The 27420-nt window shown below is 58.1% G+C and overlaps 1 protein-coding gene across 3 annotated transcripts; it reads right to left on the reverse strand.

Moving 5' to 3' along the window:
- Positions 1-821: 821 nt before the first annotated feature.
- On the reverse strand, positions 822-27420 carry CHID1 (chitinase domain containing 1). 3 transcript variants are annotated; one of them, XM_055314963.1, is made up of 13 exons: positions 27326-27420; positions 20121-20272; positions 19458-19607; positions 19070-19202; positions 18307-18351; positions 17716-17822; positions 17307-17368; positions 14064-14156; positions 9621-9722; positions 8896-9051; positions 1490-1570; positions 1185-1227; positions 822-999 (listed from the first exon to the last, which is right to left on the reverse strand). In XM_055314963.1, exons 2-13 carry the CDS (start codon positions 20229-20231, stop codon positions 901-903), a joined length of 1182 nt encoding a protein of 393 aa, XP_055170938.1. In that variant the 5' UTR covers positions 20232-20272; positions 27326-27420; the 3' UTR covers positions 822-900. The 3 variants fall into 3 exon arrangements, with proteins under 3 accessions (XP_055170938.1, XP_055170937.1, XP_055170939.1); XM_055314962.1 differs by lacking the exon at positions 27326-27420 and adding an exon at positions 20648-20712; XM_055314964.1 differs by lacking the exons at positions 822-999; positions 27326-27420 and adding an exon at positions 20648-20717 and having other exon boundaries at positions 1465-1570.

The following is a 27420-nucleotide window of genomic DNA, read 5'->3' on the forward strand; positions in this document are numbered from 1 at the left end:
CTTATGATGGCTTCATGTCACCCCCAATCTGTCCTATTCAGGTCCAGACTCCCTACCCACCTTAGGGGCCCTCCCGACCCCACCCCAAGAGCAGGTCTGGATGGGCTGGGAGTGGGCGCAGTTGGCAGGACAGCAGGATTCTCCTGGATGGCAAATGGCTCCAACAGGCCCTGCCCCTTAGAGCCCTTCTCACTTCATGTCCCATAGCAAGAGATTAGGGAGCATGGCCTCCACCCCAGGACTCTCAGCCAGGAACCCTCAAGTGCTTCGGGGAAAGCCCAGAGCAGTGGTATAACCACAAGCTCACACACAGCATCTGAGTGGTCTGGCCTGGCAGGGCTCTGGCTCCCGGAAACAGCAGGTGGGCCCTGGTCGGGCATGTCTGCCAAGGGAGTTCTGCCGCTTGGAGCTCACAGACCTACAGAGCTCAGGTGCTGGGGAGCAGGGACTGGGCTGCGGGGCTGGGGACCAGCTAAATTTGGCTCCTGGAAATCCCAGAGTCTCTCCTGATGTTTCATCCGGGGTACGTGGGTACACCTGAGGGCAGAACCTGACGCTCAGGTCACTGGCATCGATGGGCTCCCAGGAGTCCTTCTGCAGCCCAGGGCCTCTGGGTACAAGAACAGCTTCTGAGCTGGGCTCTGTACAGCAGCCCCCACAGCCTTGTAGGGTGGTGACAAGCAGACTGGGCCAGCTGGGCAGTAAGAGGCCTGCGCTCTCCGGGCAACCCCGCCAGGATGGCCCCTCCCCACATCGCTGGTGAAGAGGCCTGGCTCCCAGGACCCCTTCACCACTGCATGAGGACCGTAGCACACACTGAATGGAAAACAGAAGAGTTTGTATTTTGCATGTCAAGTGACTCCAACGATTAGGAAAGCACCTATCTGCTTGGAGCGAGGCCTAGAGCAAGTCATAGAAATAGTCGAGGCCCTGGCCCAGCTCCCACATGGACACTCCGACGCCCAGCTCCCGGGCCAGCTCCAGCCGTACCTGCACAGACTGGACCAACAGGCAGGCATCAGCCCCACCTCTCACCCTCTGGCACCCCCTGCCACCAGGCAGTAGCAGGTCAGACCCGTGCTGACCTCCACTGCTCACCACGGCCTCACTGAGGGCAAGGGTCATCATGGGGAGGGGTTGTACCTCCTGCTTCACCCCCAGCATCAAGGCCGGCCCACGCGTACCTTCAGAGTTGGGTAGAAGACGATGTGCCTCCCACCACGGCTTCTGCAAAAGAGGACGAGGCTTTGCCTGCTGCCCACCTCTGCTTCTCCCACCACCCACCACCCCCACCCCAAGTGGAAGGGAGTGCTGGCCCCTCCTCTGCTTCCAGCAGAGGTCTCAGATGCCATTGAAAGGCCCCTCCACGGGTCCTATTCCTTGGGCTGGCCCAGCCCTCAGGGGTGGTGGTAGAGCTTGTGCCCCCAGGGGCCCCTGGCCAGCCTGGGCAGGCTCACCCCTCACCTAGGGCCTCCTCCTGGACACTCACTTCTTGTACTCGAAGAAGTGCTCTGCTGCCTGGCTGTCCCAAATGATCCGGGGCCTGTGGTCCTTCAGCATCTGGATGTACCTGGGGGAGGCCAAGGCATGGTGTGGGAGTGGAGACAGCCCCAACAGCCAGAGGGGCAAGGCAGCTGAGGCTGTCACAGCAGGGGTGGCAGGACTGGGTGGCTGTCAGCCCCTGTGGGTCCGGGTGGTGCTGGCAGCACGCCCAGCTGTGTGAGGGCCACGTGTGTACCATGGACCCAGGAGCAATGGATAGGGCTTGGAGCCCTCAGCCCAGACCTGTGTGAGCTCCCTTGGGGGTGGGGAAGACAGAGAAGGGAGCAGCAGCCCCGGGGGCACCTGGAAGTTTGCTACCGTGAGCTACACAGTGGAGTGTGGGATGGTACCAAGGGGCTGGGTGTCCCACCTGGGCCTCATGCGGTGTCATCCCTGCCCCATGAGCATCCATGTAGGCACTGCTGAGTGCCACGGGAGAGGCAGTGGCATCTGCAGCTGTGAGGGGTGTTCAGGGCAAACCACAGGCCTCAGAGGAAGAACAGGCCCTGAAGGGGCAGCTCCCAGCGGTCCTGTGGCCCCCCAGCCTGGCTCTGGGGACAGAAGGCTGCAGCAGTGGTTTCTGGGTCCTTCCAGAGGCCAGGATATTTTGGGGTTGCCTTAAGCCTAGAGCAGCCCTTTCTGACGGCTGAAGCTAGAGCAGCCCTTTCTGACGGCTGGAGCCAAGGCTCTGAGGCTGCAGAGGACAGGGGGCTTCCCGAGGTGCAGATGCGTCAGTAAGGCACATTCAGTGTCTGTGTGCAGTCCTCCCTGGTGGCCACATGGGGGCAGGCAGGACAGGACGGGCACCTGCTATGCCCTGCAGTTCCCACCATCCAGAAGCATCCGATGATCAGTAATTAAAACACTCCTCTGTTCATTAATATTATTTGGGACTTTTGATCCCGTGCTAGGTGGCTGTGAGAAAAGTCCAGGGGGCCAGGGGGGTGGATGGGCCCTTGGGTTGGGGGTTGTTGAGGCTGGAGTCTGTGTCAGGGTTCAGTCCCTCCCCTCTGGGTGCCCTGATTGGGGCCACAAAGGCCCTCACGCTTGCCTGAGCACAGCCCTGGGAACCACCAAGCAGGCCCTGGGGACACAGAGAAGCCAGTGGGGAGAGGCCCCTTGGAAGGACGCAGAGCAGGGTGCATATGGAGCCGGGTTGGGAGGAGCCGGCCTGGGAAGCAAAGGGAGCATGGAGCTGGGCACAGAAATAAGTAAGAAATATTTCAACAATATGGCCTGAGTGTTTCCCCAAAATCAGCACGTGCAAGGCCTCAGGTAGAGAGCGCACAGCTCCGCTCCAAGGAACTGTCCAGACCAGGCCAACTCACAGAACGTGGGTCAGTGGTCACTGGTCATGGGGGGTGGGGTGGGGGCAAGGGGTGCTAAGAGGGTCCCAGGCTTTGTTTTGGGTGAAGAAAATGTGGGATTGAGGGGCTGGCTGCACAACTTAGTGCCATGCTGAGTTTTGGGGTGTGCAGGGTGTTTCCCCCCAAAAGTGACAAGGCTCAGATGGGAGGGCTCCAGGATGGCCAGACAGGACTCTGCATAAGACCTGGTGAAAACACACCATAGAATGCAGGGACACCCGAGAGAGGATATTATTGGGCCTTCCAGTGGGGGCAGCAGGGGTCGGGGCACAGAGACCACCTGCAGGCTGCTTAAGAGAGAGGACTCCAGCAGGAGACAGAAAATCAGGGCATGTCTGTGCAGGACCCACCCCAGCCAGAGAGGGAGGACCCCGAAGAGGATGAGAGGGGCACAGGGGTCCCCTCACTCCCAAGGAAACTGGCATGTGGCTTCTCGCCTTCAGTGGTGGGGCCTGAGGTCCCCCTGCACGCTAACAGGGACCCCTGCCCCTACAAGACCAGAGGCAAACGAGAGGTTGGGTCGAGTCTAAACCACCTGTGCTGGACCTCTGCCGAGCTGGCCTTAGGACCTACACGAACCCCAGACCCTTGACCTCCCAGGACAAGAGGGCCTTGGCCTGATAAACACAAAGGGTGGGACCCACATGCCCAGAGGCCTCTCCTTGTCACCACTCCTGCTGCAGCCAGAGCCACCATGCCCTAGCCCCTGCCAACCCAGAGCTCCCTTGGAGTGGCTGCCTGACTCGGCATCCCTGAGGGCCCCATGGTATGCAGCTGGGGCCATGCCCTTGGCGACAGTCTTCTTGGGGTGCACAAAGTAGGGTCTCCCTGATGTAGGACCACACCATGAATCCACTGGATGCCAGGCCAGCTGCTTCTCTGTAGGTGACACAAGAAGCCTGGGTGGCAGGCCCCACCCACAGGCAACAGGGCTCCCCCAGCACGGCTGGGATGGTCTTCAGTAGGACACAGCAGCCACAGTGGAAGATGCCCACAGAACTGTGCCAATGGGTGCACTGAAGCCAAGCAAGGTGCCCAAGGAGGTCCAGGATCCAGACAGGAGCAGGGCATGGAGTCAGACAAAAGGCCACGGAAAGTCAGCCTCTCCAGTCGGCTGGAGTGACACGAGGTGCAACAGAGCAACACCGGCAGAGCAGCTGTGCCTGCGTGGTTCACCCCACAGCTCCCTGCCCATGGGGCCTCATGTGGACCTGCAGTCCTCAACCAGGGGGAGTGGGAGGCCCAGGGCTGCCACAGGGACTGGCCTTGCAGGGAAGCATCCATCCCCAAGCCCCTGCATCCCTGTGACCCCTGGTGCCCTGGCTCTCGAGACTGCCAAGCATGACCTGCCCTTTAGGGACCCATTTGGCTGTGCTCCAGCCGGGGCTGGCTTTAACTGGGGTCCAGGGGAGGATCCCTGAGCAGGGGCAGGAGAGGCCCAGCAGGGTGGGGGCTGCAGGCCCCAGAGGACATCTTGGCCTGCCAGGGAAGTAACACAGCCTCTCAGGAAAGGAGCTTTGCAGGTATGGGTACCTACAGGTCAGTACCTTCCACCCCACATCCTGGGGTGGGTGGGTGTTTCACAGCTACCCAGACTCCCCAAAGCTGGGAGTCACTGAGACACACAAAGGAGCTCCATGGTCACAAGAGGTCCGTGTGTTGCCCAGGGATGGCCAACAGAGACTAGTAAGTCAGGAGGGAAACTGAGCCACTGCAGATCATACAGTGATCTTCACCCTTGGCAAGGCCCAGAGCCCAGGCCTGGCTGGCAGAGGCCAGGAGACCACATGTCAGGCCTGAGGGAGCTGGCCTCTTGCCCCCGCCATGGGCTCTTGGCTCTGAGGCTGAGCAGATGGTGAGGCGGCTGATCCCGCACTCCCTGGAAGGGACCAGGGACACCTGCCACAAAGGATCTAGGTCCCAAGTGTCGGAGAGGCCAAGTCAGGATGGCAGACGACCCTGAAACAGGTTTCCCAGGCTTCTGTCAGCATGAAGGCTGAAGAGCCCGAGGGACTGTGGGGCTCCCCTGCACCCCATACCTGGACTGACTGCCTGGAAAAATCATGTCAGGGGCAAGGAGGTGGAGTGAGACCCAGAGGTGCCTGAGGGGCACCTCCCTGTTGGTGTTGTAGGGGTGCTCACGCTGGCACATGGGCCAGCACCCATCACCCGCTGTGTGTCCTCTGTTCCTACCAGGAGCTGCTGCTGTCCTTGGACTGGAGCTCTCATCTCTGGACCGACCTGGGGGGGGGTTGTGACCCCTCCCTAGGCTTGACCCCGTCTCATGGAGGGAGGGGACGTCCCTCCTGATCCCCTCCACAGGGGTGGCTCACTGTGACATGAACCCCAGGGAAGGTACTGTATGGGAACCGTGATCTGCCTGAGACCCCACTTTAGTAAAGGTCCCCTAAACGTGAATCCAACTGCGTGGGGGCCTGTGGGGAGTGACCACACGGAGGGCCGCATGTCTGCCCCTCCACACCACGTTCGGGGCTCAAGGCTCAAGGACCTCGTGTTGCAGCAACAGCCCTGACTGTCCCTGGGACAGTGAGAAGCCCTTCCCCAGGACCTCACCCCTCTACTGCAGGCACCCTACCATGACCTGGGGCGTAGACTCTCCCGCCCACTGTGGAGGGCATGGCCCCCAGCCTGCCAGGATCCAGGGGGGACCTCCAAGGGAGGGTAAAGCCAGGCAGGAGGTAGGCCCCCTGGGGCACCTGTATCCACCCTGACCCCACTGCACAGGCACATGGCACATCGGTGCAGCCTGTGCCCTCAGCCTGAGATCGCCCAGGAACAGGGGGACAAGCAGAGGGATAAGAGGGGCACGAGGAGAAACCCAGGAGCCACTATAGGACCAGAGTCTCTTGCCTGGTCTCAGGGCACCAGGCCTAGTCCCCTTCTACAGCAGAGCAGGTGGAGGCCCGGCGTGGACAGGAGCACAGCAAGGTCCTCCGTGGAGGTGATCTGGGGCAGCCCTACACTATGGCCCTCCCTAGAATCAGACATGACCCCTGCTGCTTCAAAATCCTCAGCCTCAGGTCACCACCTGGAGGCTGCAGTTCTGCACCTGTCTGCCTGCCACACACTGGTCACTTTCACCCAAGGCCCCTCAGCCCCTCTCTATAGGACCAACCCACTAGGCAGGACCAAAGTGGGTACCGCTGCCTGACCCCATGTGCCCTGGAGGTGCATGAGCCACAGCCCTGCCACCTCAGCACTGTGCCGGGTCTGACCCATGGGAGGCCCCGCTGAGCTGCCACCTGCTCCCACCAAAGTGAGGCAGAGGCAGGGCAGTGGCGGTGGCCTCCTCCAGCCTAACTGGGCAGGGCAGCAGATTCTCACCTGACACGCAAACCAGCCATGCCACTGAGCCCCTAGACCACTCTCCAACCAAGCCACTGCCCTTAGACAAGCTGGAGTGGTACCACCTCCCTCCTCTGACTCCCACCTGGACCTATCAGTGGGGCACAGCTGGGGAGGAACAGGACAGGGCACAGCCTTCCGTCCCAGGCTGGGGGACAGCCAGAGCCCCGCATATCTGAGGGCAGGTGGTGTGTGCACACATACTCACACACACCTTTGTCACTGAGGCCTTGTCTCCTCACCTCCAATGGTCAGGGGCCAGACACTCGCGGCCAGTGGAGGCCGCCTGTCATATGTCTCAGGCTGGGCGTGCATGGGGTTCACTGCCAGACTGGGGTTAACAAGCCTGATGAGGGGCCACTGGGTAGCTCAGTTGGTTAAGTGGCTGCCTCTGGCTCAGGTCATGATTTCAGGGTCCTAGGATCGAGCCCGGCATAGGGCCCCTGCTTAACAGAGAGCCTGTTTCTTCCTCTCTCTGCCTTGGCTCCCCCTGCTTGTGCTCTCACTCTATCTCCCTCCCTTTCATATAAATAAAAATCTTAAACAAAACAAAACAAAAAAAAAACCCACAAGCCTGATCCATTCCACATGCTGCTGCAGGCCCACGTTTAGTTAATAAACAATAACTCTCTCTCCCTGAGGTGGTGGCAGAGATGAACTGTGTCCTTCAGATTCCAATGCTGGACTGCGGACCCCCAGCACCCTAGGATGTGGCCACATCTGGAAATGGGGCCTTTACAGAGGGGGTTTGAGGCAACTTGGGGTCACTGAGGTCCTAGTAAGAGGAGGACATCCTGGGGCTCCTGGGGGGCTCAGTGGGTGAAGCATCTGCTTTCAGCTTAGGTCATGATCTCAGGGTCCTGGGATCGCGCCCGGTGTCGGGCTTCCTGCTCGGTGGGGAATCTGCTTCTCCCTCTGCCTCTGCCACTCCCTCTACTTGTGCGCGCTCTCTGTGTCTCAAATAAGTGACTAATATCTTTTAAAAAAGAAGAGAACATCAAGATACAGACACGCACGAAGGGACGACCCCATGAGGACTCAGGGCACGGCCATCCACACACATGCAGAGAGGCCTCAGGAGGACCCCACCTGCCTTTGCCTGGACCTTGGGCCTTGGCCTCCAGGATGGAGGACAGTGAGTGTCTGCAGTTTGTACGGTAGTGCTGGCTGATTGAGCCCCTCAGGATGCCCCTCATGGGCATTTCTCCTTGTCCTGGAGGCCCAACCCTCAGAGCAGGAGGGGCTTGGAGGAATCAGGAAAGGGGCAGGAGGAAACAGGGAAGCCCCCACCCCTCTGGGTAGGCAGCTGCAAGCACCCCTCAGGACCCTTGAGTCTAGCCAAAGGCCAACCAAGCAGCCCTCCACCACGGAACAGCTGAAGGGAGTCGCCATGGACGACAAGTATGGACAGCCATAGAGAGGCCTGGTGGGGCAGCAGGCCCCAGGTGACTTATCACATCCCTGGTGGCGGCAGGTCTGTGGGGTCACCTGCAGAGACGCCAAGGACAGCTAGCTGCAACAGGAGCACACCCAGGCCACAGGGTCTGAACCCAACGTCCACAAACAGGACAGTTCTCCGAAGAGTGGCCGGCTCACATGGTTTCCAGACGCCCCAAATGAAGGCTGAGAAGATTCAGGATTGCCAAAATGCCCAGTGCCCCAAAAGGCACAATTCACAATGTCTGGTGTCTAACCTGGTCTGCAGAGCTCCGGCCAGACAGATGCACAGGCAGGAAAGCTACCAGCTAATTGGACCCAGGGCAGGCCTGACTCAGGGAGCAGCAAAACATACAAGTGTCAGTGGGCAGGGGACACATCGACTGACCAGGCACACATATTTAAGGGCCCGAAAGAGAAAAAGAACGGGACAGAGGGGATCCCTGGGTGGCTCGGCGGTTTAACACCTGCCTTCAGCCCAGGGCAGATCCTGGAGTCTCGGGATCGAGTCCCACACTGGGCTTCCTGTATGGAGCCTGCTTCTCCTGTCTCTGTCTCTCATGAATAAATAAATACAATCTTAAAAAAAAAGGACAGAAAGAGTATCTGAAGAAACTAACCAAAATTTTTCTAAATTTCATGAAAAGTATGAACATACAGGTCCCAAAAACTCAATGAAAATCAAGTGCAAAACACATAAAACCACATGAAGGTACACCAGAACCAAGCTGTGCCATCGCTGTCTCATTGGACAGGTTGTGGCAGGAAGATGGAGATGGAATAACCTAGAATCAACCATCCAGCAAAAATATCTTCCAGAAAATAAAAGCAAAACAAAGCTGAAAGAATGTGACACCAGCAGAACCGAAAGGCAAGAGACCTGAAGGGCTCCTTGGATGCGAGATGACCCATGAAAGTATGCACATGTGCAAGAGCCAAGGGCCTCCCAGGCCAGGCTCACCTGCCACTTGTACTGGGAAGGCAGTCTGCACACCTGCGGACAGGGCGGCAAGGGGCATCCCAGCTGCGGCCCTGGGGTGGTACCCCCCCAACCTGACAGGCTCAGCCCTGCCAGGCCGTTCCCTGGCTCTAAGGCACCACCTGCAGGAGACACTGGAATAAAGGCCCCAGGGTGCAGTCTGCACAGGCAGCCACCCTGTGTTGTGGGGGGCCCTGGGCTTACCTGGCCCCAATGACGGGCTCGCGTGCATCCCTGGAGGCTGCATAGTCCATGCCGTAGAGGTTGAGCCCCAGGAGGATCTTGCTCCGCCACTTGGACTTGGGATCCAGAACCTGGACGCAGGCTCGAACCCAGGACAATGGTGCATTGGGGCCAGGCCTGCAGGAGTGAGGGAGTGGGTTTCAGCAGTAGGCAGAGGTCATGCCGTGTACTGTGGGCACTCCAGGCTGCGGCAGGAGACCACGCGCAGTGGGAAGGAGGGCAGCAGACATCAGGCCTTCTACAGTGCCTTCCAGCTGGACCTCTGTCCACATCCGCTAGGCCCTGGCCTCCGGGGTAGGTGAGGCAGCAATGGGCAGCACTGTGACACTGCCTACACCCAAGGCAGCGAGCCCTGCCGACAGGAGCAATTCTTGGCAACAAGGCAGGCCCAGTGCCAATGGCCACCATGTTGGCACAGATGGCCACCCCAGGATGGTCTTCCCATGAGGGCTGTCCTTTGCCCTCTATCCCATGCCCTGAAAATGTGAAGGCTGCCCAATGCAGGGGCAATTATGGGCTTCAGGCCCCCCGTATCCCTGGAACCAAAAGCTGATAGAAGTGTGGCCTTAAGCACGCTGGTGGGAAGCCAGGCTATGCCCCTCTGCCTGTCCAATGTCCGGGCCCCAAAGAGAGCACCCCTGCACCACGTCATGGAGCCCACCAGGCCCCTTAGTGCCTACACTCACTGCTGTGCTGTGGGGTAGTCATAGGTCATGAGGCTGAAGCCATCCAGCACAGGGGCCAGCTGCTCAAACTCCTTGTGTGTGAACATGCCCAGCTGGTCAGTCCTGCAAAAACGATAAGCAAAATTACCACTGCCCATCTCTCACAGCCTGGCCAGCCCCGCCCCAGCGGACACCCTAGTCCAACTAAAGACACAGCAAACTGGCTGTATGGGCTCCCAGACCATGCCCCATCCTTCCTCCACTTTTGGGGGACTGCGGGCCACTTTTCCTGGAAAGTAACATGTCACTCAGGTATGCGGCACAGCCCTGGACGGAGTCAGGGCCACATTCCAAGAGCAGGGGTAGGCTGAGAAGGCAACATCAAGCCCAATGTTGGTGGTCAAGCAAAGGCTCATTCCCTGCCTGTCCCCACCCTCCTCGCTGTGTATCCAAGGGCGAGACCAGCCCAGCTCCGGGATCACCCCATTCCCACAGGTGTCAATCTGCTAGCCTGCCTGCTCTGCCTGCAGCAACCCCTAAGAATGCCACATCCTGGGGGGGGGGTGTGGCTTTCCACACTGTGAGTAGACAGGACCCCTCTTCTTAGCCTGCACCCCAGGAACCCTGGGCAAGTGTGTCTCACTGCAAGGACCTCAAAGATGGTCATCCAATGGGACACAGGTGACCATGAGATACTGTCTCAAGGCAGCCCCACTCCAACCCAGGGCAGAGCTTCTCCAGCAGCTGCCTTTTGGGGAAGCAGCCAGGATGCCAGGCCCAGGGCCCCGAGACACGGGGCACCTATAGGACCAGAAGATAAGCAGTGCTGGCAGACCACAACCTCGTAGTCCCAACTCAGTGATGAGCATCAGACACAATAGGGTGCTGAGGGACACGTCTGGGGGCAGATGCTTTGCTGCACCAGGACAGCCATATTCCCTGAGGCCACACTTGGGACAAGCCCCCCAATGTAAGGCGGAAGATTCTAGAGCCCAGCAGAAGGAAAACAGGTGACAGTAGGTGTGTGAACACATCTTGTACCCTCTAGGATTCGGCCCTGGGGTGCCACAAGAACGGCATGTATATTGGCTCTAGGAAGACACTTTCCTTTCAAAGGCTCACTTATCTCCAGATGAGACATTCACAGAGGAACCCAGACACCTAGGCCCTGCCATTGCTGGATTCAGTGGTTCAGGAGGGGAGGCAGGGCTGTGGGCAGCAGTGTGGTGGTCCAGCGGGGAGCGCACCCCTTAGTCCCGTGTCTTAGTCCCCACAGTGCCCAGGGGGGCATCTGGTGCTAGACACCTTCCCTGCCCACCCAGGGTCCCAGAAATGCCAGGATCAGGTGTGCGGGGAAGGTCACCTGGGAACAGGACTCAGGCAGGCAAGGGGCAATGAGAAATGAGCTGGGAGGAGGCCTCCAGGTGGCAGAAGGCCTCGCGGCCATGGGCCCACCAGTGCTCAGAGCAGACACTCCTGATGACGGCCATGGAGGTCGGGGAGGCTGGTTTTTCAAGGCCCTTCTCCCATTAATACTTTGCCCCAAGAAGTCCACAGCATAGAGATGCCTGCCGGAGAAGTCTGGACCAGGCTCACATCAGGCACAAATACTGGAGTCCCTCCTCCTTTGCCAAGTTCAGCAGCTGCCCAGTCAGAGGTGCTTTAGGCTTCATGGAGTCTGTCTCCCAACCCAACCCAACCTTCCCTTGTACCCAGCCGGGGCACCCTTCCCGGGGCATCCAGCTCCTCCGGACCAGTCCTCCACACACATACCAGCCTACTACCACAAGCTTGGCCCCTACACCTCTCCTCCTGGGATGGTCCTGGTCTGCCAGATGTTTCTCAGCCCCTGGTCTGCCAGAAGGCTGAGCCACCTTCTTTCCAACCCTGGGTATCTTTCCTTCCTAGAAGGCTGGGCAGCCATGCAGCCCAGCGTGGCTGCCTGAGACTCCCACAGCTACCTGAAATGGGGGAAGGGCACTCCAGGTGGGGCCCACAAATATCCTGCAGCCCTGTTCCCCCTCTAGATGGCTAGAGAGCACATGTGCAGTGTGCCTCTAGTTTCCTCAGAGAGGATCCTGTCCCAACTTCTTAGTCCTGTGGCCACAGGCTTGCAGCTTGACCCTCCCTGCTATCTTCCCCAAGATGCCACAGACCAGCCACCTACTAGTGGTAAACCCCAAGTCCTGCCCCCCGCCAGCCACACTGCCCAGCCCCTGGACGCCACCCCCAGAGCGGCCCTGATAGAGCAGCTCAGGGATGGTATGTGGAAGACAGAGGTCACTGACCCTACTCTCCCTCTCAGGGCACCACGTTGGCTCCTCATAGGCCTGTTCACCCAAGCCCGACTGCCTCTTGCCTGCTCAACCCTGTGGCTCCTCCTCCAGCTGGAGCTAGTGTCTCCATTGGTGTAAAAGCTCCAGAGTGCCAGCTCCACTGGAGGTAGGGCTGTGACCTTGGGGGCAGGCTCAAGGTCAGCATGGCTACCGGAGCCCAGAGTCCCAGACACAGTCCCACAGCAGAGAAAAGGCATCACAGGCCTGCAGACCCCCTCCCAGAGCTGTTATTGTTCAGTGTGCCAGCAGCCAGCCTTTGTGAGGTGAATGATGAGCAGGATTATGTTCTGCAGCAGAAGACGTCAATAAGAAGCATCTATTGGGCTTCTCTGTTGGGGAGCTGTCAGCTAGTGTGTGTGTGGGGGGGGTTGATGTCAACAAGATGAGCTCCTGCCGGGCACTACCAGCCAGAGCCCTGGGGGAAAAGTGCTGGGCTGGCATACAGCCAGGACAGCACAGACCAGGCCCATACCCCCCCAACCAGGTTGCTTAGAACCCCCACCCTGAGCCCCGACCACACTGGCCATGTGGTCTGCACACCGCCCTTCAGCTGCCTTTGGAAGGTACATCCTCCCTTGGTGGCCACAGGGTGAGAGGCAGGCCATCCACTTCCTGCCTAGGTGCCAGGAGCTTGGGGGTAAGAATCCTTGGACACAGAGGCGCCAGCAGGAAAGATGCACCCCACTGCAGCCTTCCAGGCCAGGCCCAGGGAGTGGCCCTGAGGGGCGTCCAGCACCCGACGCTCCCACTCTCTCCAGCATATCCTCTGTAACCCTGCCCTATGTATGTGCTAGAAGCTGCTAGGCTCTATGGAGAGGGCAGCAGGGAGGCACCCCAGCCCCACCAGCCCTCTGCCCAAGGAGATGCCCCCAGACTCTGAGGAGCTTATCTCCTGCACCCATTCCACAGACGGCTCCTGACCACAAAAGGCGACAGGGTCTTAACCTGGCCAAGCACCCCGTTCCCCAAACCATGCACAGAAACTGGGAGACCCAGGAAATGGGTGCCAAGCACCGCAGCCAAGCTCACAGATTCTAGAGGGTCTGCTCCTCAACCTCCCCAGAGCAAAAGCTGCTCTTCCAGCCCCAGCGCTAACCTCAGGTGGCCATAAGAGCCTCTGCCTCATTGGAACCAGGCCTCAGGACACACAAGTACCCCCCCCAAAAAACACACACACAGATGTGCACATGTGTTTGTACATGTGAGATGAAGGACAGACAGGTGGGGCTCCAGCTGGGCTCCTTCCTAGGCTGAGCAATCTGCCTCGCTCCAGGAGGGAGGTGCCAGCATGTGGGACCCTCCCCACTGGGGACCCAGAAAATGTGGGGAGGACACTCAGACAGCAGGCCAATGCCCAGGTGATGCAAAGGAGCCACATGTACAACCTCTGCCGGCATGCAGCAGGGACGGTGGGGCCTGAGGGCCAGGCAGGTGCTATTGACAGGGAATATCTGTCTCAGCTGCTAGAGTGCCCCAGAGGCACTTCTATGAGCCCATCAGCCTGTGAACCACAGTTAGAAATCACAGGCCCCAGCTCCCCAGGGGAGTACCCATGTTGCTCCCACAAACTGGCACACCATCCTGCTGCCACTCCACACGGTGGGGGCCCAGCGTGGACCTGCAATCTCCTCCCCAACAACACCCTCCCATTTGACCTTCGGTCTACCCCTGGTCCTCACAACCCACCTGGAGCATCCCTGGTGCCTAGCACCGGTGACACCCTGGGTGAAGGGGACGTGGGCCTAGGCTGCCTGTTGTTCCCTAGGTTCCAGAAGGGCTGCCTCCACCAGGCTGGGAAGGGTGAATAGTCAGGACGGTGAAGGAGGTGGTGTGACCACACAGCCTTGACCTGCCTAGGGCATGGCAGGTTTGGATTCATCCTAAAGCCCTGCATTGTGGTGAAGCTCCAGGGCTGCAGTCGAGAATGGAAGTGTCTAAAAGATGCACCCCTCAACTTCTGATGTCTTTTAACAGTTGGGTGGAAGGGCATAGCTTTCCACTGCGGACCTGTGAAGATGTGCTGTCGTGGCTGACTTGGGTCCCCGTCTCTAGCTCCCAGTGTCTACCCACCCAGGGCTGCTGTTGACCAGGAAGGATCTGCCCCACCCCCAGCAAGCATGGCACTTACCCTGGAGTGACGGCCGGCGGGATGACCAGGATGGCCAACAGCCGGGCTTGGTGCAGGGCCTCAGCCAGGTGGGTAAGCATGTGGATGAGGCCCCTGCAAAGAACCAGGAGATCAAGAACAAGAAGTCGGGCCGCTGGACCCAGACCCGCTACAAGGCACACACCCCTTCATGGGCACTTTCTGCCCTAGAAGGTTCCAATGTAGCCCTGTGCACTGCAGATGCTCGACCACTAGGGCAGCCCATCAGGTCCTGTGGGGGTTATTCTCCACCCAAACTGGGCCTGCTCAGAACTTGGCTGGTCCCTGTCCCTCCTCATCCAGGGTCACCCTGAGAATAGCATGGGAAAAAAAGGGGTGTCTGGGCAGCACCCCCACCACCTCTGGACTCTCCCAGACAGTGTGGCCAGAGGGTGAGAAAAGACCCACATGCATGTGCCCAGCATGCTGATCTGCCATTGGCCAGGCCAGTGCAGGCCACGAATGCCACAAGACGTACTGGGTGCCACGCATCACCTGAGAGGTGCCTCAGGACCAGCATAGCGAGGGCAGCTCCACCAACCAGGTCTTGACTTGAGGGGGAGTCCTAGCCTAACACCCCGAAGCACAGGCCTCAACTACCCAGCCCCCCTCATGTGGCACCCACCCCCCAGCCTGGAAGACATCCAGACTCAGCCGTCTGTCTCAGTCCTAGGTAGGGGGCATCCCCAGTCCTGGGGCACATGGAAGTAACACCTGGGGTGGGCATCAGGTATCACTCTCCTCTTCTGCCTGGACACATCTCAAAAGGAAGTGGGCCAGCAGGTAGGGGAGAGAGAGGGAGCTGCAGTCATGGGCTCCTCTGGCCCCTAGAGGCATGGCAGGTATGCCCAGTGGAATGGGGACTAGCTTGGCTCCAGGGACCACCTATCAGGCAACTCCCCTCCCCTCAGGCCACAGTGAGGATAGGACCGTAAAGTGACCAGTGTCCATGAGCCCTGAAGGTGGCAGGCCCAAGCTCCGTGTGTTCCCTCTGGCCTGGCCCTAGTCTGTAGAGCATGGGGAGTCCATCCTCCACACACAGCTCAGAGGGTCTAAGGCACTGAGACTCGCTGGCAGGGACAGTGGGGCTGTCCTGGCCACCCTTGCATGGCCAGGGCGTGGGGCCCAGTGCCCACCTCCAGGCCCCACTCCACACAAGTGTGCAGAGTACAGCTGCAGGTGCAGCCCCGGCTGTCTTGGCAAGAACAGGACGGGTACAGCTAGATCACAGCTCAGCAGGAGTGATCTCTGGTGTCACGGTGTCTCTCCTGCAAGGAGGGCGCTTGGGGTATGGTCAAGCCCTTGGGGAGCATGCGCCCCATCAGCTCTGCCCAAAGATGTCACACTGTCTGTAACACTGTCACTGTCACTTGCTTTCCTGGCTTTCTGGATGGCCCTAGGACTGCATGCTTATGAGAAGGCAAGGGTGGTCTTGTGCCCCTGGGGCAGTACCCACCAGGTGGGAACCTGTGGCCACCTGTGCCCCCACAGAACAGGCTGCCACACCCTAGGTACGAAGGGAGGGGAACAGGCCACTCACTAGAGCTGGGCACCATCCCTGCCTGCTCCAACTGCTCAGCCCACCTGGTCCTCTCCAGAGGACTTTTGTGGGATGGAGGCCGGGGGGACCCAGAGTCCAGGGTGTCATGGAGATGCTGTACCATTATCCCTGCCATTCCACATAGGCCATGTGCCCCACAGCATTTGTCCACAACGGCCTTTCCAGGCAGACTTTTGCAGACAGAAGCAGTACCCTCGAACACCTAGCCACAAGCCTCAATGCGGGTGACATGGCAGGGGTTGGGGGGTCGGGAGAGGAATGGCCTCGTGAAATGTTCTCATCATGCCATGCCACGCCACAGCTTGGCCCATTCTGTCCTGGGAGATGGCTCCCAGGTAGCAATGTGCCCAGAGACATCTGTCATGCTGGCTGCTCTCTGCTCCATCCACCTGGCTCGACTGCCCTGCTGGCTGCCTCCTCATCACATGCTTGCTACATCTTGGCTGCGGCCCAGGTAAACCCGTGCTGCCTGCTGTGAACCAGGGCAGAATGAAGCTGTCTGGTAAGAAGCTTCAGGGAAAGATCCTGCTCTTCCTGCTCAGAAGGTGCTGGGAGGTTGCCTCGTCAGGGCCGTTGCCTTGCAAGGATCACGACACAGCCTTGGGGGGATAGGTGAGGAGGGTCTCTCGGCCAAGAGCTGGGGCCCCTGATGTGCTGGCCCTGTGCATGCACAAGAAACCCCTCAACTTGGCTCTCACAATCTCTACCAATTCTTCCCCCACAAACTGGGCCTCAGAGCCCTCTCAGGAGTCGGGACTTGGGCCCAAGTGGGGTGGGAGCCCCCAGGCATGCCTGTCTCCAGGCACAGATGAAAGCCAATAGCACACCTTCCACCTGCACCCGGTGAGAGGAGACCTGCTTGGGTATGCCGCCTCTGAGTGGGCAGAGAATGGCCTGCAGCTGCAGAAGGCCAGAAGGGGGGCCACCCTAAGCCAGAGCTCCCGCTGAGGCATGGAGAAAGAAGGGGTGGGGTGGGGGGCAGCTTTGAGCTGGGAGTCTTTCAGGCAGAAAAGGGAAGGGATGGCTAGTTCCAGAACTGGGGGTAGCTGGCAACCAGCCTCTGCCACGCCCAGCACTGTGTGGGTTACATCACTGCTCCGCCAGATGAACACCCAAGATACCCTGGGCAGGAGAGCTTGGTAGCCGCCCTGTCCTTTGTGGGGCTGACCTCCTATGTCCCTGCCAGAAGAGGGTGGTGGCTGTTGCAGGTGACACCTCACCACTCCTGCCTTGCCTGGTCACTGTGGTCACAGGCAGGTGGGTGCCACCACAAGGGGAGCACGCAGAACCTGCAGGCCTGGGAGGCTGATTCTTGTCCAAGATGACTGTGGCCACACTCAACGGACCTTTTCTCATGTCCCTAGGAAGGCTCCATCATACTCAAAAAAGGAGTTCCTGCTTATGCCCAAGCCTGACATTGCCATCACTGCCTGGGCCATAGTTCTCCCACAGGCATTCTTGGGTGACGCTTATCATACTCCCTTTACCATCCATGCAGGTATCCCGGCTAACAAAGCAGCATGGTCAGAGCCAGACGCTGGCCCTTGGCTGTTTCTGAGGTGTCATCCCTGCCCCCAGGTGTAGACTGTGGGAGGAAGACCCTCCCCAGAGTGGCCCTCCCTCCAAGACACCAGGGGGCCAGGAAGAGCACAGAGCCCACTCACACATGCTTCTGGCTCAGCAGCTGGCTCCACACCTCCACCACGAAGCCGTCAAAGTGTTGGCTCTGAAAGGCACAGGGCAGTTGAAGAGGTTCTAATGACCTCAGAGGGACAGGTGGAAAGGCAACAGAGCCCGCCACGCAGTGAAGTCATGGCAGGCTCAGAAGCCCCTCTGAAGGGAGCAGTGTGGGGGTCCCCACAGGAGCCAGGAGCAGAGGGATCAGCCCTCGTGTCCTGTCTACTCATATGCCTCTCCAACCCCAACCCCTGGGGGCCAGAAGGGCCAGGAGGGCAGCGGGCAGCTCCTTTTCTGGGTATCACCCAAGAAAAGCCTCCCCAGCACGGAGGACTTCTGTGCTCAAGAGGAAGCCTAGGGCAGCCCGTGTTGGCCCCATGCAGTGCCAAGGCTCACCTTGGCCACCTGGACCATGGTCTTGCCAAGCTCTTCTATCTCGTCCTCACTGTCCAAGACGTTCCGGAAGTCCTCATGAGTCCAGTCCTCAAACAGGAGTCGGGGCACTTGGGGGACAGACCCACACAGCGACTGTGACCCTTCTGTACTTGGCCCTGCCCTCAGGGCAGCCCTTGGCCAGCAGAGTAGAGTGACCACACCGCTGAGCACTCACATGGCCTGGCAAGGGAGGGGCATCAGGTAATGCCAACCTCTTTTTCCCCTCACACACCAAGTCACTGAGTGCCCAGACCCCAGCTCCTCTAGCTTCTCACTGCCTGGCTCCTGCTGGACCATCTTCCACCCTGATGGGTCCCTACCTGGCCCTACTGCCCATGGTTCCTTCTGTTCAGCTGTCACCTGCTCCCCTGCTCCAATCTCTAGACCCTACTAATACCACTGTACTTTGGGAACACTCTTGCCAGCTGTGAGCTCCAGGACTGGGCAGGGTAGGGTTAGCAACACTCTCAGCCTGGTCCTGCCAGGGCCTCTACCTCACAGCATGTAGCTTAAGGGCTAGGTACCCTAACAGCCCAGGCCCACTGGACTTACCTATACGTAAGCCCTTGGCCTGCTTCCTGATTGCCCGCATCCACCCTGTAGGACGGGAAGACAACAGTCAATGCAGGGGCACAGCCCCTCACACACATGAAGACTTACTCCTCCCTCAACGTAGAAAATGCTGGGGCCCCTGCAGTGGAAGTGCAGAGGGGAAGCAGCAGGAGAGAATCTGTAAGTCAACCTCCTCCTCTTCCTTTCTCCCTCCTCCCTTCCCCTCTCCTCTCCCTGCAGAGCCTCCAGGGCAGGTCAGACCACTGGGCCAGTAGGCGGAAGGAGATGGTGTTGGCCACATCTGGAGAAAAGTGGCCTCCAAGGGGGCTGGGACTGTTTCCTGGAGCTAAAGAGTGCCCAAGGTCCAGGTCCCATTGCAGCCCAGCCTGTGTCCTCTGACACTGCCCTCCCTCCCAGTATTGAGGGACGGCCTTAGGTCTTGGAACACCAGAAATAGCTAACACACCCTCTCTCTAAACCCAGAAGGGGGGATGGCTATGTAAACTTGGGTGCATGCTCACAGAAGTAGCTGTCAAGACAGTTGGGCCCTCCTGGACACTTCCTCCTTGGACCCTGTGTACAAACTGCCAAGGGGGACAGGGCTTGGGCCAATGCCAGATAGTCTCTCTCTCTCTCTCACACTCACACTCACACACACACAAAACGAGGCAGAGGGTCACACTCTCACACTCACACATACAGACATGCGCTCACACTCTCCTGGGCCCTCAGAATGAGCACAGATGAGCAGCAACATGAGAACCTTGGTCCACGTCGTGAAGGCCTGTGACCTCAAACATCTCCCGACCTCGTCGCTTCAGTTGCAGCCACACAGGTGAGATCTGTGTGAACTTGCCCCCGAAGACCTTTGCAACATCGTAGCCATGGCTGTTCCACTGGCAGAAAATGGAAAACAAGTGAGCGCGCTTGCAGCTGGGGACAAAGGGCCCTAGAGACTGAACTGGGACACCACAGGATCACCTATGCCACATGGGACAAGCCCCCAGAAAACTCTTGGGACAGCTGTCACTTTGTCGGGAGGCCCCTCTACCACTGCACCTGCATAGCAGCAACCCAATGAAGTGAGGACACAGATCCCAGTGGCCACCTTGCCTTTAAGATCTCTCTCTCCTCCCCAGGGACTTGCTTACTGGAGTGACATAGCCCAGGACGTCCCCAGCAAAGTGCCTCTCCCGGGCCTTCGGTGAGCAGTAGCTACGATGCTCCAGAACCACATCTTCAGCCCTAAGCTCCGTCACCACCAGACCTCGGTCTTGAACAGGTTTCTCTGAAAACTGAGTCTAAAACAAAAGCAAAGGACAAAGTAGTCAGGGCCTGCCAACCACACGTAAAACATGGGACCCAGAGGAATAGCAAGTCTTCTGATCAGCCAGGCACTGTGTCCTGTAATGAATAAGGTGCTGCTGACCGGAGACCACCAGGAAAGACCCACCCTTGAGGAGCTGACAATCCCTGAGGACTCACTCTCCCATCCCAGAAAAATGGCACAAAAGCACAGCCCGTCTGTCTGATCCGCTTGACCACTGCTCTGCAAGGCAGGATGGGAGTGCGAGCACGGGGAGAAGCAGAGGCGAGGTGATGGCCAACATCTGGGCCAGTAGGGGTGGGCACACCATCAGCCCCAGCGCCATAAGTTACTCCCTCCCAGGCCACCAGCCGGAGTCCTGAACACTACTAGCTGGCCACCTAAGGAGGCCAAGGCCCCAGCCTCCTGGCTTACAGAGTGTTACATCACAGGCCTCAGCACTCAACCCCAAGGGGCAGGAAGAGGCCAACCCCCAGACCACCCCTACCTTCTCCAGCAGTGTCTTTGAGGCAGCCTTTTTGGCGTCTGACTTTGACAGAGTAGTATGAACAGAGCTGCAAGCCAGAGCAAGCCAGAGCATGCTGAGCAGCATCCTCATGGTGGAAGTTACAGTGCGGTCCAACTTCGGGGGCCAGGGGGCTGTAGGGAGAGCAGAGCACGTGACCACCAGGAGTGTGAGGTGACCCCTCTGCCAAATGGAACACCTCATAGGGCCTAGGTCCTTGTGGCACTAGGCTGGGCACTGGCCCCAGGACAGAGCCGTACCCTGGGCCCACCCTGGCGGCCCTCCCAGCCTCTGGCACTGCTGGGCCCTCCTTCCTCAGATGCCCAGAAAGCGGCCTCCCTGCTGCTAGTCAGTGCCATCCCCCACTGCCTCAGGGCTACCCTTACCAGAAGGCAGCCAACCAGAACAGTGGCTGCTCCCCATGACCCAAAGAACTATGGGCTACTAGAGAGATTAAGAGTGAAAGAGCAGTGCCACGGAAAGGACTAGAGGAAAATAAGAGTGCTTGCCTCTGTAAACTCAGGATAGAGAAGGCTCTTCCAAGTACATCAGCAGTGTGGAGGTTAAAGAACACGCCAATGGAATTCATTACGTAGAAATGTGACACTTTCATTTAGAAAACAAAAAAGCAAGTATAAAGAGATAATAAACCAGAAAAAAAAATCAGAACATACTTCACAATGTGTTCCTATCCGTCATCTGTTCATTATAAGCAAAGAACTCTTACAAATCAAGAATAAGACGCTCCAATAAAAAACGCTCTACTACAAAAATACAGGAAACAAAGGTATAGTCACCTCTTACTCCCTAACACCCACCAGGTACCCCACATAGACATGCTATCTAGATACCCTGTAAAGCCAGGCATACCCCATAATAGAGATACTGTGTAATACAGACACATTGTAACATAGAGATATCCCATAATGCAGAAGTACCTCACGTTATACACACCCAAGATACAAAGATGCCTATAGCACACACAGATGCCCTGGAATCACAGAGACACCTTGGAATACACAGAAACACCCTGGAATACACAGAGATTCTCCAGAATACACAGAGATCCCCTGGAACACGCAGAGACCCCCTGGAATACGCAGAAACAGCCTGGAATACACTGAGATCCCCTGGAACAGACAGAGACGCCTTGGAATACAGAGAGATCCCCTGGAACACGCAGAAACAGCCTGGAATACACAGATATCCCTTGGAACAGACAGAGACGCTTCTGAATACACAGAGATGTCCTGGAATACACAGAGATCCCCTGAAACAGACAGAGGTGCCCTGGAATACACAGAGATCCCCTGGAACACGCAGAGATCCCCTGGAACACGCAGAGGCGCCCTGGAATACACAGAGTTCCCCTGGAACACGCAGAAACACCCTGGAATACACAGAGATTCCCTAGAACAGAGAGAGGCGCCTTGGAAAACACAGAGATCCCCCGGAATACGCAGAAATACCCTGGAACACACAGAGATTCCCTGGAGCAGACAGAGGCGCCTCGGAATACACAGAGATCCCCTGGAACACACAGAGATCCCCTGGAATACACAAAGATCCCCTGGAATACACAGAGATCCTCTGGAACAGACAGAGGCATCCTGGAATATACAGAGATCCCCTGGAAGACACAGAGATCCCCTGGAATATGCAGAGATCTCCTGGGATAGGCAGAGGGGCCCTGGAATACATGGAGATCCACTGGAATACATGGAGATCCCCTGGAATATGCAGAGATCCCCTGGAATAGACAGAGGCGCCCTGGAATACACAGAGATCCCCTGGAATATGCAGAGATCCCCTGGAATACGCAGAGATACCTTGGAATATGCAGATACACCCTGGAACAGACAGAGGCGCTTTGGAATACACAGAGATCCACTGGATTACACAGATATCCCCTGGAATATGCAGAGATCCCCTGGAATACGCAGAGATACCCTGGAACAGACAGAGGTGCCTCAGAATACACAGAGATCCCCTGGAACACACAGAGATCCTTTGGAATATGCATACATCCCCTGGAACAGACAGAGGCGCCATGGAATATACAGAGATCTCCTGGAACATACAGAGGTGCCCTGGAATACACAGAGATCCCCTGAAATACACAGACATGCCCTGGAACAGACAGAGGTACCCTGGAATATACAGAGAACCCCTGGAACACGCAGAGATCCCCGGGAATATGCAGACATCCCCTGGAACAGACAGAGGCGTCATGGAATATACAGAGATCCCCTGGAATACACAGAGGCACCCTGGAATACACAGAGGCACCCTGGAATACACAGAGGCACCCTGGAATACACAGACATCCCCTGGAACACACAGAGGCACCCAGAATACATAGAGATCTCCCAGAATACACAGAGATCCCTTGGAACACGCAGAGGCACCCTGGAATACACAGAGGCACCCTGGAATACACGGAGATCCCCTGGAATACACAGAGGCACCCTGGAATACACAGACACCCCCTGGGACACACAGAGGCACCCAGAATACACAGAAATCTCCCAGAATACACAGAGATCCCTTGGAACACGCAGAGGCGCCCTGGAATACACAGAGGCACCCTGGAATACACAGAGATCCCCTGGAATACACAGAGGCACCCTGGAATACACAGACACCCCCTGGAACACACAGAGGCACCCAGAATACACAGAGGTCTCCCAGAATACACAGAGATCCCTTGGAACACGCAGAGGCGCCCTGGAATACACAGAGCTCCCCTGGAATGCGCAGAGGCACCTTGGAATTCACAGATACACCCTATAACACATAGAGGTGCCCTAAGCCCTAGAAACCACACCTCACCCTCACCAGCAATCACAGGAGCAGACACACAGTGTTGGTGAGGACTAAAGAGAATGATACTGATGGCGCGGACCTGGGACAGCAGCAATTCTCAAGAGCTGTTGCTGGGAATTCAATTTGTGAAAATCTTTTGGATGACAATCTATTCATAAATATACTTTCCAACTTAGGTTGGATCCCAGCTTTATGTAAGAATTCCCATGTGTACATACACCTACAGAGAGAGTACAGAAAGGGTGATGCTAAAAAGTAAAAGAGGAGGCTATCTGAACTGCTGATCATTGCGTGTCTTTTTGGCTTTAGCTGTATTTTCTGCCCTCCCTACCCTGGACTTCTATGAGCTTGCAGTTTACTTTTAGGTTCTGCCTCCACCCCTCTCCCCCAACAATTCCACCTCGTTTTTCACTCAAGGCAGTCAAGGAACAAGCAGGCCCAGGCTGACTGCAGTCCTTAATGAGGCCTTAAGGTGTGTAAGTGTGAAGAGTATCTTGGTCCCCAGACGCACAGCCCTGGCGGACTGCCCCTTCCAGACCACCTAAGGAGTCACTTAGTGGCAGAGCCAGAGGAGACCCTGCAGGCCCCGGGGAGCCAGCCTAGCCTCCTGCCAGCAGGCAGGCATATGGCCTTTCCTCTGGCTATGGGGTCTCCAGAGCCCCAGTCGGGCAGGGTGCGCCCTGTCAGGTGCTGGCAGACAGGATCTCCGCAGGACTCACCCCCTCATCCCCTTCACCCTGTTGATGTCCTGGCCAAAAGCCTGTTTTCACCTCCTCCAAAACCTCCTTTCCAGCCACTTCCCTTCATGGTGCACCACAGGCTGCACAGCTTTGGGCTGTGGGGATGGATACAAAGACCCAGGCCCAGATTGCCAGCCTCCCCCCACCTCCTCAGTGACACTTCCTGGCATCAGAGTCATCAAGAACAACAGTCCCCGCCCCCTCCCATCTTGGGGCCACAGCTCTGACTTGGGCTCCCTCTCACAGCCGAGGGCAGGTTACACAGAACACACCTGGTCAGGCTTACACCTCAGCTGCCAAGCTATGAGGGGCTGACTCTAGGAAGCCTGGCCCCACGAGGGCAGAAAAACAACATGAACAAACATGTTTGCATAGGGGGCTGCAGAGCTGAGAGGACAGCTGTGCGTGCAGGGACAACTGCACCTGCTAGTAGGAGCCATGTAGAGTAGGGGGAGGATTCCTCAGAAAGGCACCCCCATCTTTGACCCTAGCCCCCTTGGGTCCACTCCATGACCTCAGGTTCCTCCTCAGCTCCAGGGTGGAGGTTGGGTTCGAGGATGGAAGATATGAGAAACCCAGGAGGAAGGAGGGTGGTCCTCAATCCATCCACAGCGGCCTTGGGTGTGCCCCAGCAGCCTTCTCACCCTTGGTCCGTGGCCTGCCACCCCACCTGCTGCCTGCCCACCCAAAGACCCCTCTGCTTGTGGCTCACCTGCTCCTTGACCTGTGATTTCACACTATGGGGAAGGAAGAAAGAGGAAAGGGTGGAGATGGGACTGGTCTGGAGGAAGTGATGGATCCCCTCTGAACCCAGTGGAGGGGGCAACAGAAAGAGCCAGACTGAGCTCAAGGTCTGTTGGCACTGGACTGTGCCTGGTGGCCAGCCCTGGGATGAGGCGTGATGGCTTTATGAGCCAGCTACTCATGAATGCCGGGCTACTCCCTAACTGGCCATGAACTTTTCAGACCTGACACAAGGTGGTGAGAACACAGCAAGTGACCTGCCATGACACGTGGGGTGCTCGAGCAGCAGTGAGGCCCCTTGTCTGGCACCTCTGATGGCTCCCTGCTGTGCACCGTGGGCCTGGCCACTTTACCTGAGGCCCAAGGACAAATTCTCCCATCGTGCTCTCCACAGAGCCCTGCTCTTGTGGCAGTTTCCTCCACAGATGCAATGATCTCCTTTAGGCAGCAAGGGGCCTGCAGAGTGCGGTGTGGAGTGACCGCTTCAGGTCTGTGATCACCTAGTGGGCCTGTGGGAGGCAGGCGTCTCCGATCTGCTCTAACAACGGAGCCCCACTATTCCAGGGACTCCAAGTGTGCTGACCAAAGGACAGCAAGTCACAACAGTAACTTTCAAATGTTTTGAAACTCACACTGAGAATGTGCCACAGCCCAGGACATGTGTGCATGTGCCATATGTGAATACATGTACACGTTAAATGAAAGCCGCTAACCAGAGCTAACCCTGCTCTGGGATGCACTGACAATTCTTCTATTTCGTTTTTAAGAAACTGATTTTAAGGGGGCCTGGGTGGCTTGGTCAGCTGAGTATCTGACTCTTGGTGTTGGGTCAGGTGATGGTCTCAGGGTTATGGGATCAAATGTTGGGCTCCATGCTCAACAGGGAGTCTGCTTTCCGTCTGCCTCTCCCCTCACTCGTGTGCATGCACGTGTGTTCACTCTCTGAAACTAATGGATAAATCTTAAAAAAAAAAAAAAAAGAAAATTGATTTTTATCCACCAATTGGTCTCATTATTCAGTAATATGCAGTTTGAGAAACACTAACCAACGTACCCTGCGTGTCATCAAAACGCGGCTAGACCATGAGCCAATTTTCTGATTGAGTAGGGCTGTTCCTGCACCAAGTGTGATAAAATGGTCAGTCACACACATTCTCGCCTTTAAGCACAAGTCTCGGAGCCAACTCTATTCCTGGGTGAGGTGTGAGTGCACTCTGGGAAGTGAAGGCAGTGTAAGAGGCAGGATGAGCACAGCCCTGGGACATTTATTGACCCCGTGTCACCCATCAAAACCCAGGACACAGGAACCAAAGTAAATCCCACTCAGAGGTGAAGGAGCTGCAGTGCACGACCACCGCACTACACTAACTCAACGGAGCGATGGACGCAGGACGCCACAGACAGCTCATGGTCCAGCTGTGCCACCAACCCAGTCCCCTGGCTCTGTGGGAAGCAAGAGGCTGCGGAGTCACCCTCCAGTGTGAGAGGTCTACAGCTGTGGAGGCCCAGAGCCGAGTGCACCCCAACAAGCACCGGGCCACCTGCCCCGCACTCTGGCCTGGCCTCTGGGGACACCAGTCACACCCACCTCAGTCACAGGAAGCGTGCTGCTCACACTTGTCTCTTACTCAGGTGCTTACTTACTCCCACACCCTCTTGCACAAACTGGCTCTCACACCGCCACTCTCGCACACTCGTTCTCTCACAGGTCCCACACGCTCACGCCTGCATGCTCACACACCAGCCCCTCACGCTCACACCCCGACACACCAGCCCCACTCTCCCGCACGCTCACACCCCTTCTCTCACAGGCCGCACACGCTCACACCCTCTCACACACCAGCCCCTCACGCTCACACCCCGACACACCAGCCCCACTCTCCCGCACGCTCACACCCCTTCTCTCACAGGACCCACACACTCACACCCTCTCACACACCAGCCCCTCACGCTCACACCCCGACACACCAGCCCCACTCTCCCGCACGCTCACACCCCTTCTCTCACAGGCCGCACACGCTCACACCCTCTCACACACCAGCCCCTCACGCTCACACCCCGACACACCAGCCCCACTCTCCCGCACGCTCACACCCCTTCTCTCACAGGCCGCACACGCTCACACCCTCTCACACACCAGCCCCTCTCACACCCACACGCTCACACCCTGACACACCAGCTCCACTCTCCGGCACGCTCATGCCGCGCTCTCACACACCAGTTCCAACCTCACATCAGCCCCTCACCCCCCCCCCGACACACCAGCCCCACTCTCCCGCACGCTCACACCCCTTCTCTCACAGGCCCCACACGCTCACACCCTCTCACACACCAGCCCCTCACGCTCACACCCCGACACACCAGCCCCACTCTCCCGCACGCTCACACCCCTTCTCTCACAGGCCCCACACGCTCACACCCTCTCACACACCAGCCCCTCACGCTCACACCCCGACACACCAGCCCCACTCTCCCGCACGCTCACACCCCTTCTCTCACAGGACCCACACACTCACACCCTCTCACACACCAGCCCCTCACGCTCACACCCTGACACACCAGCTCCACTCTCCGGCACGCTCATGCCGCGCTCTCACACACCAGTTCCAACCTCACATCAGCCCCTCACCCCCCCTGACACACCAGCCCCACTCTCCCGCACGCTCACACCCCTTCTCTCACAGGCCGCACACGCTCACCCCTCTCATCCACGCTCCATCTCTCACACCCGCGCTCACTCCCTGCGCGCCTCCTGCTCTCACACGCGTCCCCCGCGAGCCCACTTCGCGGCGCGGAACTGGGGCAGTGCGAGAAGGAGGAGCAGCCGCGGAGACGCGGGGCGCGGACGCCACCCCGGCCGGCCACCGCCGGGCTCACCTTCATGTCCCGGAGGCCGGCCGGACCACCGTCGCGCGCGGCCGGAAGGCGCTCACGGGCGCCGCCGGAAGTCCCGCCCCAGGACGCTGGAGCGC

This window comes from Nyctereutes procyonoides, unplaced genomic scaffold (assembly GCF_905146905.1).
Source record: "Nyctereutes procyonoides isolate TBG_1078 unplaced genomic scaffold, NYPRO_anot_genome, whole genome shotgun sequence".
Classification (NCBI taxonomy): Eukaryota; Metazoa; Chordata; class Mammalia; order Carnivora; family Canidae; genus Nyctereutes; species Nyctereutes procyonoides.

Excerpts from the sequence above, each read along its gene's own strand:
- CHID1 (XM_055314963.1), bottom strand. The coding sequence starts at position 20,231 with ATGAGGATGCTGCTCAGCATGCTCTGGCTTGCTCTGGCTTGCAGCTCT. Across the intron at positions 17,823-18,306 it reads GGCCAAGGGCTTACGTATAG|TGCCCCGACTCCTGTTTGAG; the intron begins GTAAGTCCAGTG and ends CTGTCCCCCAAG. Across the intron at positions 1,000-1,184 it reads TCTTCTACCCAACTCTGAAG|TCTGTGCAGGTACGGCTGGA; the intron begins GTACGCGTGGGC and ends CTGTTGGTCCAG.